This window comes from Cuculus canorus, chromosome 2 (genome assembly GCF_017976375.1).
Source record: "Cuculus canorus isolate bCucCan1 chromosome 2, bCucCan1.pri, whole genome shotgun sequence".
NCBI lineage: Eukaryota > Metazoa > Chordata > Aves > Cuculiformes > Cuculidae > Cuculus > Cuculus canorus.
Window position 1 is genome coordinate 87,230,749 of NC_071402.1, and position 12,243 is coordinate 87,242,991.

Consider the following 12,243-nt stretch of genomic DNA (forward strand, 5'->3'; position numbering starts at 1 on the left):
TTCAGTTCTTCATGATGGACTGGTCTTGTGATCTCGAAGACTCTAAAATGCCAAGACCATTCAGTTGCTTATTAAACAATGGCACCATGGTTTCTTTTCCTTTGTAGTCTTATGCTACTATATTTTTTACTTTCCCAGCTCGATGTCGATTGCAGCGAGCCTTGTGAGCGAAGATACAAAGACCAAGTTTTTGAACAAAATGGGCCAGCTGACTACATCAGGCGCAATGTTGGCTAATGTGTTTCAGAGGAAGAAGTAAGATGGGAAAAGGAACTTCCAGCTAACACTAAGATGGACCTCACAGAGACTGGTTCCTGTACTTGAAGTACTTGCCTTTTAATTTCTTCTGTCTTATGTTCTTGTAGTATAATTTTATTCTAACCTCCAAAGATATTTGCACTGCTTTTGAATATCGCTGTGTATCTGTTAATTTTGGGTTAACTGTGATTGATATAAAACTGAAATCATAGTCTGTACCAAGTCCCTGTTCTGTGTTCTTGTCTTTCCAGCATATTTTTTTTATGTAGTGGAAGGGGTTTTTTTTTATTTTCTGATAGGATATCAGCAAATATCTGTATTATACATGGAGCTATTATGACGGTACTTAAAATAATGTAAATTTGAAGTCATTGTCATGAAGTAATAAAAGTGGAGATTACTTATGTATTTAAATTATGAAAGAGTAATGCAGATTTTTTTTATTATGTTTCTAAAAAGAAGAGGAAGAGCCACCAGCATTTGTCTGTGCTTCTAGGGTTGTTTTTGTAAGTATTGTGCATCTTGAATCCAGAGGAATTGCAGTATCTAATGTATGAGACTGCTTGCACTGCATCAGTCTGCAGGGAATGCTGATGTTTCAGATGCTTTGTGCTGACGTTGTAAATGCTGTACAAAGTCCTTCAGATAAAATTCTTACATCTGTTGTGTTTTTTCAAGGGATGTTTTCTTTTGTTGGGGTTTCTGTTTTATTTTAAAGCACTTTAACAACCAGTCTACTCATCCAGAAGCACATCCACTACGTAAAGGAAAAACATGATAAATGAATAATCGTTAATAAATGTATAAGCTACTACACAGGGTCCCAGTACAGTTCTGCAGGCAGAGAAAAATTATGCAGGATAAAGAGTGCTTTCATTTTGCATTCAGCATGCAGTTCTGTGTGAGCTAAAATTAAGATATTTTGTTTATATTGAATCTCAGTTCAAATGTAATTTCAGAATATTTGAAATTATGTTAAGAATTTCACATGCAGTTTCTTTAAAATGTTACGTAGACTGCATTACATACTTCATAAAAATGATATTGCAAGGAGTATCTTCAACAACTACCAAATATTTTTGTTATCAAGGAAGCATTAACAACTAAATCCTTTTATTTTTTATTCTTATGCAGCACTTCTTTTTTTTTTTCCCCCTTCATTATGTCAATGTAAGCTTCTGAAACTAAACTCAAGTGCATGCATGAACTGGTATGAGGTAGCAAAATACAAAAGCTCGGGCATTCTCTGACACGGTACCATTCAGTTGGTAGTGTTAACATCTTTGAGGGCAGGGGAAGATAAAGGAGTAACAGGAAAAAAGTATTCACTTCTGAAAGAGAATATGGATGGAGCAGCGCTTTAGGTATCGCCCTCATAGAAATAATGGAGGTAATTCGAGGCTTCCGACTGCTTCATCTCTGTGCCTGTTGGCTCTGTATATATGGTTGCCTGCCGTGTTTGTGTTGTGACAGGGCCTGCTGCACCCTTGCACACTGCCAGTCCCTTTACACTGCACTGATGAAACATTTTTCTTGAGATGACAGGCAGCTCCATGCCTTCGTGTTGCTTGTTACCATGAAAGTATACTTATAGCAGACTGACTGTGAAATGGAGACATTCCTGAGGAATGGGAAGTGGTGACGTTCCTCCCTATTGTTCTGTTGTCAATAAAAAGTTTTGTATACCTGCCTTGTCTTGTTACTTCTGGTCTCTGAAAAAGATTTACCACATCAAACCGGCTGTTACAGAAGAGAGGTCTGATGTGCAGAAGTTCTTTAGCCTTAGCTTGTTTTTTTTCGTGGAGCAGATGGTAGACTGAAATGGCTAAATTTCCCACCTCAAGGTGCCTGTTTCACTCTGGCTCCTAGTCATTGCCATTTTCATGTGGGGTCTTCTCCTCTCCTGTGCCACACTTCTTTTGTTTTAGGTTGTTTTTTGTTGGTGTTTTTTTTTTTCCCCCTATGTCTGCTCCAGTAGTTGCAGTGCCAGAGACAGCTCTGCAATCATGAGACCGAAATGACTTCTCTATGGTTAAACTCCTACTTTCCAGGGCAGGGCAGCTGCCCTCAGGCTGGCTGTGACAGTGGCTCTTAGCCCACACTGAACTTCAGAAGGTGTTTGGAAACCTGCTAATTGCCACAAGCAAAAAAACTTTGATGGCAATTTAACTATGGATGGTGATGGGAAAAGGCTCTAGTTTGTTAGTATAAATGTAGCATCCTTGCCCAGATAGGGCTTTTTTTTCTTTCTAGCTATTGCACTGTAGCATTCAGGAGCGGGAAGGAGAAGCCAGATTTTTTTAAAGAAAAAAATTGCCAGAATTACTTTTTCCTCCTGTTGTTATACAAAACAATTTAAGTAAACCTTTGGGGAGAAAATGCTTCATTAAAAGAATAATTGAATATCCAGCATGGAAAGCAATTAATCCCCCAAAGTGTTATCTTCAGTTGCTTATGATTTTCCAAAATAAGGATTCTGGAAAGAAAGAAACAATCAAAACTAAATCCCAGAGTGATGGCTTTAGTAGCTCTGCCTGAACTTCTACAACTCATTGGCTTTAAACAGGGAACGTGTTATGGTCTTGTGCTGCCTCTACTGAAATTTCTGAACCTTTGTATGGTTGACTCTTGCACTCCTGAGGGAAGATGATCCATGATCTGCAGGTACAGAACTGCCTGAATGAGTTTTCATAATCTAAATATGTTTTCTGGAGGTTAAGCATAAGGCTGACTGATGCAAATATATTTTGTTCAGAAAGAGGTAGTTTTCTGAAACTGTAAATCAAATGAGGGAAAGTACTCTTCTAATCAAGATGAACAAAGGGAGCTCTTCAAGAAAAGCAGCATGTTCTTCTGTAATTCTCTTCCCACTCCCATTTTGCATCAAGAAGAGAAAAAAATGCTGCTATTGCTGTAACCAAAAGTATATTCTGGTTAGGAGAACTAAAAGCACTATTTAAAGGGATTAATAGCTAAAGGAAATGAGGAAGCAGATGTTTGCAAATTGAAATGTTACGACTGAAAGACAGAATTTTTCCATGAAAAAGGTCTGTTGTGAAGAACAAGGGAGGAGTTTTTGTAATCTATTGTGAGAATTAATTGCTACATGTGGATAAGATGATTCAAAATGATGCAGAAAAAAGCAGAAGTGTGGAATATTTCTGTTCTCGCTGCTGTGACAATGTTGATGACATTTTTCTGTTCCAGGAGTAAGTGGTTTTACATTTTAGTGCCATTTCTAAAGGTGGGTATCATGGATTCCAAATGTTTTAAGTCATTTCCTATGTGAAACTTACTGATATTTAAGTGAACAACAAAGTGCCCACAACGATTCCCAGAATAGAAAATCATTAATATGCTGATAGAGCAAGCTGACGGGCACAGCATTGATCCTAAGCAGAATCACAGAATTTCTTACAAATGATAATAAATTACAGAATTGCAGCTTGGTGCAGGCAGCAAGACTTCAAGGAAGCTGGTTTGGTGGTTTACTGGGTGGGTTTGGCTAACATTTCCAGCAAACACGTTCAGGTATGTGGCTGATTTGTTTTAGACTGTAGAATTGGTCAACAAAGGCATGGAGGAGTGCTTTTGTTGCACTAGACTAATCAAGACCTGGATTTTAGTACTGTATGCTAGTTTATCATGTGTTAACGGATCTCCATGAGTACCATGAATGAGTAATCATTTTCCAGAGAAGCTGTTTCTAAAATGTTCTGCCTTAAGTTTATTGCTGTCAGGTTTCATGCTCATAAGTAAGCTGCAAGAAAAGATAATCCTGCTTGTGGAGTTTGTAATGGGCAAGTGAGTGGTAAACGGACTTTATCTCTGGAGACATCTACACTATGTGCTGAGCTTGAACTTCTATTATACTTCCACAGTAGCGAAAGGCTTCCTTAGACGAAAGATTTATAGTTCCTAGAAACTTTGACTGTGAGCAGTTCTACTGTAGAAATCAGTGACTTGAAAAGGTGACTCGCAAATTGTTGTAAAGGGCCAACACCATGACAGTGATCTGTCTGGGTCGTTTCCCAGCACTGGTATTGCATGTGCTCCTCACAATGTCCCTTATTCACTGTGTTTCAGGCTGATCCACACCCAAACCTGCAATTTTTCTATCCCACAGAGGCAGATACCTTTTTTATTGTACAATATAAATACCGTGTGCATAAAACCAGGGCTGTGTGCAGTGTATTTAAGTGTTGCCATTCCTAAAATTATTGTGATTATGGTCTCATCCTGCTGCTCTTTGCCCTGCGCTTTAATGGGGATTTTTCCCATTCCCCAGAGAACCTGAGAAACCTCTTCAGCTTCGGTTGCAAATGAGGTGGAGGCAGTACGAAGGGAGTCTTACTGAAATTACAACAACTGTAGTGAAGTACGTGCCTTGTAGGATCTTGCTTGTCATTCCGCCAGGTGCGTTACACCTGCCTTTTAAATATGCTGCAAGAGGATCGGGAAGTGAGGACAGGGAAGAAGCAGCTGTAGTGTTTAATAGGCAATAAGGTTTAATTTAGATTTGATCCTTTGCTGAGTGATGAATGTACTCCGTTGATCCAAGTATGAATCATCTTAATATTCCGGTGAGTTTTCAAAGAAGTTCAAGATCGTTAAGTGTGCTGTTAGATGAAATGACAGGGTGGCTTTGTGGGGGTGGGGTGTTGCACTGTGTTTCAAAGGACTTACAGTCACAGTCCTCCTGCGGTGGAGGTGGGTTGGGTGTTTGCCACCCGTAAAGACTAATCTCAAGGCAGGATGGAGTTTGAGGTGTATTCTGGGCAGCACAAGCTCCCCAGTTAGTGGCAATACTGGTCTTGTCCTAAGGATGAATGTAAGACTTAAGTCTTATATTGGTCGGTATTTCTTATAAGAATGGACAAATGTTCAAAGTTCAAAATTCACCAGAACTTTGTATTTCCTTCCAGAAGTATGTACGCATCCTTACTGCCGCAGTGCTTGCTGATAACCTATCTGTTCAATGTGTCTTTGTACCTACTTAAAATATTTGACACGTTAGCTGGTTGTGAGCTCTTTGGGTTTTTTTTTTCCTTTAGAATGCTGCAAACTTCAGTTTTTTTAACAAGAATTCAGCACTGGTACATTTTTGTGGGATTGTAAAAGGTGTGTTTTGCAAACCACACCAATGTGACTAAGGAGCTGCTTCACAGTTGCTCTGTCATGAAAAATATTGGTGTGTTTGAGAATCTCAAGGAGACTGAGCAATAATCTGCTGCGGAAACATGCATTTCACAGGAAGAAAACATTTTCAAGTTGATAGCCTGGTTTTCTGTACAATTTTTTTTTTTTTAGTAAATCATAGATTTTTTAAAAATTTATTTAACAGGCAGACACCTCAACAGAAATTTGAGTTCCTCTGCTAAAACTGTTCAGATATTTTTCTACCATTTTTTCTCTTTAGCCCAGTGTAGAAAGCCCCAGATAACAGATCATCTAGTAGGACCCTCTCCGTGTGTGGTGCATGATGTGGCAGCTGGAAGCCGCCTTTCTCCTTGGCCCCCTGACGGACTCTGTGCATGAGTTGCTGATACCCCAGAACCTGCACTGTGACCCACCTGCCCCACAAGGCTTCCTTCTGATCTAGAAGGCTCCTTCCTAGAATTCTAACTTTGCACACGCACTGTTTCTCACTCACCTGCTGAGGCAGGTGCTTATATTTACAAAGCCTGTATTTAGTTCAGAGTGCAAAATCCCAACCAACCTTTATGACATCTAGTTGAAGAAAAATGTTGATCCAGATCCCACAAAACCCTTCACCTCACCCTCCCTTCCCTCAACAGGGTGTGAGAAGAAGAGCAATGGAAGCACCAACTTCCTGTACAGTGTGAAAAGACATCCTGGGGTACAACAATGTGTCTTTCAGTTTTGCTTCTCTGCCTAGGTTTCCTTCATATCATTTCAAAGACTCAGGTTTAATTCACAGCTTCCTAGTTGTCCCTCCTGGGGAAATGGAACATCAGGAAGGGCTGGGCCTCTTGTGCAGGCAAGGGGCAGGGGAGTTCAGTGGCATGGATAAAGTGAAGGAGTAGTTGGGAATGTAAACACAGTGCTGTTCAGATATGCGGTTGACTGGTGTATCCACAAAACCATTCTTTATCTTTGCTTTAGAGGTTGAAAGTTTTGGAAACAAGGGAGTCAAATTCAGGGATTTGCCTGGGAGTTACCATTTATCCAAGCTCCTAGAAAAGGTGCATTCTTACAGTGATGCTGAAGTGATTTTGTTGTCAGATGGTTACAAAACTTGCAGTATTACATTGAATGCTGTATTTCCTTTAAAATGTTTAGTATGTACTTTACACTTTTCAGGAACGGAGTTAAGAAGTGATCTATGCTGACCACAGACCTGTAAAGTGGTCAGCTGTGCTCACGGCTTGTTTTCCCTAGCAGGCTTCACTAGGGAAGGGATCCTGATATTATATGAGTGACTATTTTCATTCTGTCGCACCTCTAGGCCTGCACATGGGGTTTTTTGTGTCTCTTTAGAAAGAGCATTCCTAAAGCCACTCCAGTTTAAGCTTGCGTGTCACAGCGATGAGAAGAAACAGGAGGCACCCGAACACCACCATAAGTTTGAAACTTTCAGATTTCAAGCATTTCAGGTTTATTCAAAATAGGTGTGTTGCAGAGGTATCAGGAACCCTTGTGTTCTATAATAGAAAAAAAATAACTTCTTATAAAACAAAAAGCTGACAAGCCAGTCTGGGTGCAAATCTTTAGTTTTAACTTATGCTACATAGAATGATGCATGCAATAAATGTAAGAGCCTTGATAGCACTTTCTCCTATACATTCCCTAGTTCATATTTTTGAGCATTCACATTTCAGTTTTTAGCGACCTACTGCAACACGTAATTAAGACTGCAAAGCACCCAGTAGTGGCTTCTGCGGGTTTTGGCTTAGGAACATAGAATTTAACTCAGAGGAAAATGTCTGCGCTTTCAAAAAGAGACTGTTTTCACAGAGCGGTAGGAAATGAGAGAAATTTCAGCCTGAACAAGAAAAGTGCAGATGTAATCAAGCTAGCGTGTGATCCTGAACAATCTGGAGCTCCTCTGAGCTGAACAGGGCTTGGTTTTACTTGGTGCCTTCAAAGCCTTTACTCAACACCTTTAGAGGGAGCTGATAATATGTGTAACTGCTAATGACAGTGTGAGTTTTCTCCTGTAAATCTGTGGTTAGAATGAGCAGCTGGTAAATAAATACAGCCTATGGGCTTGGTATTGTGCTAAATGCAAAAAGGGGAAGAGACTTAACAGGCTGTTCTTTTTAAAAAGAAACATTTCCTTGTGCCTTAAGTATGAACACTTCTGAACAGCCCAGCCAGCACGAGGCTGTGAGTTTTTGGTGGACAGGGCTCTGGCAGAAGGATCTCCACCAGATGCTGCCACACCATCTCACCAGGCTTCCTCCGGGATTGATGGGAAACAGGAATAGTGCTGCTGCCAGCAACCAAGCACATTACCTGTGCCTCATTTTTTACCTTGCAAAGCCCCCAGTGAAGTCTGGCACATGCTGGTAGGCAAGCTGGGTGTCACGGCCGTCCCTCCCACCCCTATCCCCCAACTCAATTTCTGTTCAGTACTAGAGCTGTAGCCTGTCCGCTCAAGTGTGGTGAGACCCCGACTCTTCCGGCAGGTCCACAGGGCTCTGACACTGCAACTGCAAGCTCTATGGCTTGTTAAAAGCCACCAGTGTCCCTTGCCCTAGCCTTTCTTGAGGTCAATGGGCAGGAGGGCCAGTTACTAGCCCTAAGCCAGGCACATTGTGCAACATTGTTTTGCCCCACATCCCATTAGGGAGCACCAAACTCCTGTAGGAACAACCAGTGTCCAAACAGCCATGCCATGCTGGGAGGCCAACCAGGAGAATGTAGGCACCGAGACCTGTTTGAGCCCAGATCAGGCAGGGCCTAATACTTGCGGAGGACAATGACAATGTAAAGTGTTGAGAGGAACTTTAGGAAGATTAAAAAGGTTTGGTTTTATGGCCCCTGAAAACTAACGTAGGAGTGAAGTGAAGGTCATAGCTTTATTTGCCATGCAGACAGGCCCTCTACACTTGCTATGGGAGAGAAACTTGGCAGCTATTTCTGTGCCAAGTGCTCCCTGGCTCTGAGGATTGCTCCTCTGAGCAGAAATCATACTACAGTGGTAAAGGATTTTTTTTTAAAATATCCTCTCCATCTTTTGTGTTTGAATTTATTTATTTATTTGCAAACATAGATCAACTTATAAATATCTGGTTTTTTCCCTTTGGTCGAGGGTTAAATCTAAATACACAAGTGAAAGAACAACTTCCTTATTTGCTCAAGTCAGAAGCATGCTCCCAGCTTATTTCACAGTGCTGTGTGAGCAGAGGGAGGCTGGGAGGCTGGTGTCACGTCACAGTCGGCTCTACCAGATCCTCAGCCCCCAAAAATCAGTGCTGCCATGTCCTGCCCCCTTCACAAGTTGAGGGGCATCGCAAGCTCTGCCCAGGTTTGGATGGTGTGCCAGCAGCTGCAGCTCTTTTTGCCAGGCAAGACAGTCACTACTGGGTTGGCAATGCCGGCAACGCCTGTTTCGCAGGGGCAGGAGGCCACTTCGCATTCACTGTTCCAAGTGAAATGCCAGGGACTGACTCCGTGCACAGCACAAGGTGTTTTAGAAGCGCTCCTGAAGCTCCTCTTCCACTTTTCTTTCCCTTGGCAGAGATTCCATCTGTCCGCTCCCACCATCAGCCAAAGCAAAGTAGTCGGGGGGTCCCTGAGCTGCACCAAAATGCTGAGGCTGGCACCCGCAGGGCTGTCGTGTGGGAGCAGAGGATGGGACAGGGGGTGGGACCAGTTGCAAGGGTTAGCCCCAGTGCCAGGGGCGTGTGCCAGCAGGACGGAGGTTATGCCAAGGTGGATCAGAGAGTGAGATGGGAGGCCATCCAATGCAGGGTTGATGCCCAAGATGTTCTCTGGCAGTGTAAAGCCATGCCCAGAGGCAGCGAGGAGGAGAAGGTGATTACGGGGCAGATGTGCGGAGAGTGAAGGTGCTGGGAAAGAAGAGAGATGGGAAGGTAGAGCCTGTTGGGTAGGAACCAGGTGGATGGACGTCTCTGCCAAGAAGGACCGGGAAAGCAATCTCCATCTGCAGGAGGAGGGATGCGGGCATAGTGACTAAACTTCTTGTAAGGGGGTGGAGAAAGGAAAGGGAGGGACAAGAACAGGGGAAAAAAAAAACCTGCATACCCAGTGTGAGGAAATGCTGTGGGAACTACAGCCAGGCGCTGCTATTTTTTTTTTTTTCTTGATTCTCTCTTCTTCTTCTCTCTTCTCCCCTCGCGTAGCTGAGAGGAAGGAAAGGAAGAAAGAGAAGTAGCCAGCTGAAATGTGCCTTGCTCTGCTGCCAGAGCTCCGGGGCTTGGCTGGAAGGATCTAGTTTCTCTTCGGTGGCAGGAAAAGGAGCCAGAGGAGGAGGGAGAGACGGACGCACAGCCATGCCCATCCCGTCAGGCTGCTGGCTCCTTCTCCTTTGCCTCGCTGCTGCTGGCAAACAGGTAAGGATGCGCTGCCAGGACTGAGCTGGAGCAGGGGGAAGGCAACTCTTGCATCGCACCTGGGGCCATTTGTTTCTTCGCTCATCGCTCGGAGGAGGTGGTGAAGTCAGAGCCCGTGGAATCCCGCACCGCTGGCGCTGGCAGGACAGGGTTGAGCAGAATGACTTCGCCTGCCTTATCTTCCCTCTGGTTGTTTGGTTTTCAGTTTTGTTTATCTCCCTGCAGCTCGCCCTGTCTCACAAGCTTCTCTTGCTTCTGTAAAATCAAAATAGCCCAAACCCAAAGCTCCAAAGGAAGCCAAAGGGTCTGCAGGGAAAACAGCCTGCTGCTGCCCAGGGCAGGGTGTGAGAAACCAGAAAATATTTGCAGTGAGGTTGCTGAGGGATATAATTTGCATGTAGAGTAAAAATAAGGCAGACTCCACCCTACCGAACAGATTTATTCAGGAGAGCATGAGCGCACTTGTCCCTCAGACGTGGGATGAGCCTGTATGATATTTACAGGCCGGCTACAGCTTTTCAGGGTCCAGACCCCCTCACGCTCCAACCATGCCACAATCCCAGAAGTAGGCAAACCTCGAGCAGCTCCGGGAGGTGGGATGGTGTTGAGACCCCTGGTCCATGGGTGGAAGACTGAGTCCCACACCAGCTATATGACTTGCTTGGAGTTTCACACGCCACTCACGACAGAGCTGGGAACAAAACCCCAATCCCAGGTCAGCTGCCCTAAACGGGCAGCCCTTTCCTCTCATGGGGAAGGATCTGAGGGAGGTTTGGCTCTGTGGTTGTTTGCAAACAGAGTGTGTTCTTTCTGCAGCTTCATGCAATGCCGGGTGGCTAATGGTCAGCGCGTTCTACAGTTGGGATCATTGCTGGTCTTGGGCCGTTTTCAGAAAGACCATTTTCAACACCCAGCTCTTGCTGGGCCTTGTGAATGGCATACATTGGGTTTCCTCCAGCAGTTTAAATCTGCAGAATCTTGCTTTGCTTTTTCTAATTATATAGCTTAAAAATTATTCTTCTCCCTTTGGGTTATTTAGACCCTTCTTGACTGGCAGGCTGTTTGCAAATCCCATGATATTTCCTCCATTAATCAATGCTTGGCAGCATTACTACTGTTTGTAGTTCTTTCATTTGAACTTCTAATATTTCTCTGTCATCATTCTTGATTCGTTGTGTCATCTTACTTGCTTTCCTCAGCATAGTGCTACGAGTGGGCCATGGCTGTGTTTCCTGAGAGCAAGGTGCAGCTTCAGGGAAAAAAAAGATAAAAAACCGAACAAAACCAAGAAACCCTCTGCTATTTACAGCTTACAATTTAATGTCTGACCGCATAGTCCTGAGAGCCTTTCCTCTAGATCACTGGTCCTAAATGTGTTGCCTAAAACCACATAGGCCTTTTTTTCCCCTCTAAAACATATGTTTTGTTCTGTCCACCCTCGCTCCTTAGCTTTCTCTTAAGTTACCGCTTTCCAAGTGGCCTGCACATGTATATGAATGGCCCTGCGCATTTCAAAAGTGATTTTTACATCATAGATTTCAAGAGGTTTGTACTGCTCCACCATATCGTCTATATCTGTCTTCAGGATCTGTATCTGTGTTCAGAATCAATGCAGCATCATGAGCAGACCACGGTGTTCTTTGTACCTTTGCTTCAGGTCACTAACCATTACGTATTACATATTACATATTTGCTTCCTTCTGGAACGGTTCAGGTTTGGGGCTGTTGTTCCCTTTGGAATCTCCTTATTGCCTGGAACCGGCTCAGCTCTTTTCCAAGCCTTGGAAATTCGGATTTCCATGCTATAGCTCGCAGCATATTTCTCAATACCTTGATGTAGGAGCCTGGAAGAGCTCCTTGTTTTTTCTCACCTCTCAATTCATAGCCTTTCAGAGGATGCAGGACACGGAACTTGTATTTATTTGGGGCTAATGTGTAATGTCTTTCCACTGCATTCAACATGTGCTTAATTCTGAGCCTGTAAGTGGTCGCAGAGGGTGCAACTTTCCATAACCAACACTTCGGACAAGTAGCAGTACAAAATAGTAGGGGGTTCCAGGAAAATTATAAGTTTACCTAGAATAAGCCATACTTTGACAAAGAGTCCATTAGTCTAATATCCTGTGTGCAACAGTGCGCAGGACTTGCAAGAATGTGAAAGCATGGAGAGATGGTGCTCCCAGACAGCCTTTTAGGTTCTCCTTTGCTTAACCGATTTGAAGAGTCGTTTCTTAGAAGTACTGTTTTCTGATGGAACAAATTGTGAGAATAAGCGTGGTAGGGCTGAAGTTTGTCTGACGCACTTGTGTTAGGGTCAGTATGGGGTAGGTTGGGGGTAGCAGTAGAGCAGAGACGTTTGCAACGTATTTCCTGCAAAGAATAAGAAACATTTGGTAATGTAAGTTACTGAGTGCTCACAATTCTGCTGAGAATAGATGTGATC

The 12,243-nt window shown here is 43.3% G+C and overlaps 2 protein-coding genes across 7 annotated transcripts in view; both read left to right on the plus strand.

The window, feature by feature from the left end:
• RELCH (RAB11 binding and LisH domain, coiled-coil and HEAT repeat containing) overlaps nt 1-1,941 on the plus strand; it is an 88,032-nt gene extending 86,091 nt beyond the window's left edge. For all 4 annotated transcript variants that reach the window (XM_054057558.1, XM_054057556.1, XM_054057559.1 and 1 more), the window contains one exon: nt 139-1,941. In XM_054057558.1, coding sequence (XP_053913533.1) covers nt 139-259 — 121 coding nt within the window. In that variant the 3' untranslated portion in view covers nt 260-1,941. The remainder of the gene's footprint in view (nt 1-138) is intronic.
• A 7,559-nt stretch (nt 1,942-9,500) lies between these two features.
• The window catches only part of TNFRSF11A (TNF receptor superfamily member 11a), a 30,643-nt gene continuing 27,900 nt past the window's right edge, over nt 9,501-12,243 (plus strand). Inside the window, exon 1 of one of the 3 annotated variants that reach the window (XM_054060205.1) lies at nt 9,501-9,800. In XM_054060205.1, coding sequence (XP_053916180.1) covers nt 9,741-9,800 — 60 coding nt within the window. In that variant the 5' untranslated portion in view covers nt 9,501-9,740. The remainder of the gene's footprint in view (nt 9,801-12,243) is intronic. The other 2 variants (XM_054060206.1, XM_054060204.1) reach the window with 2 other exon arrangements.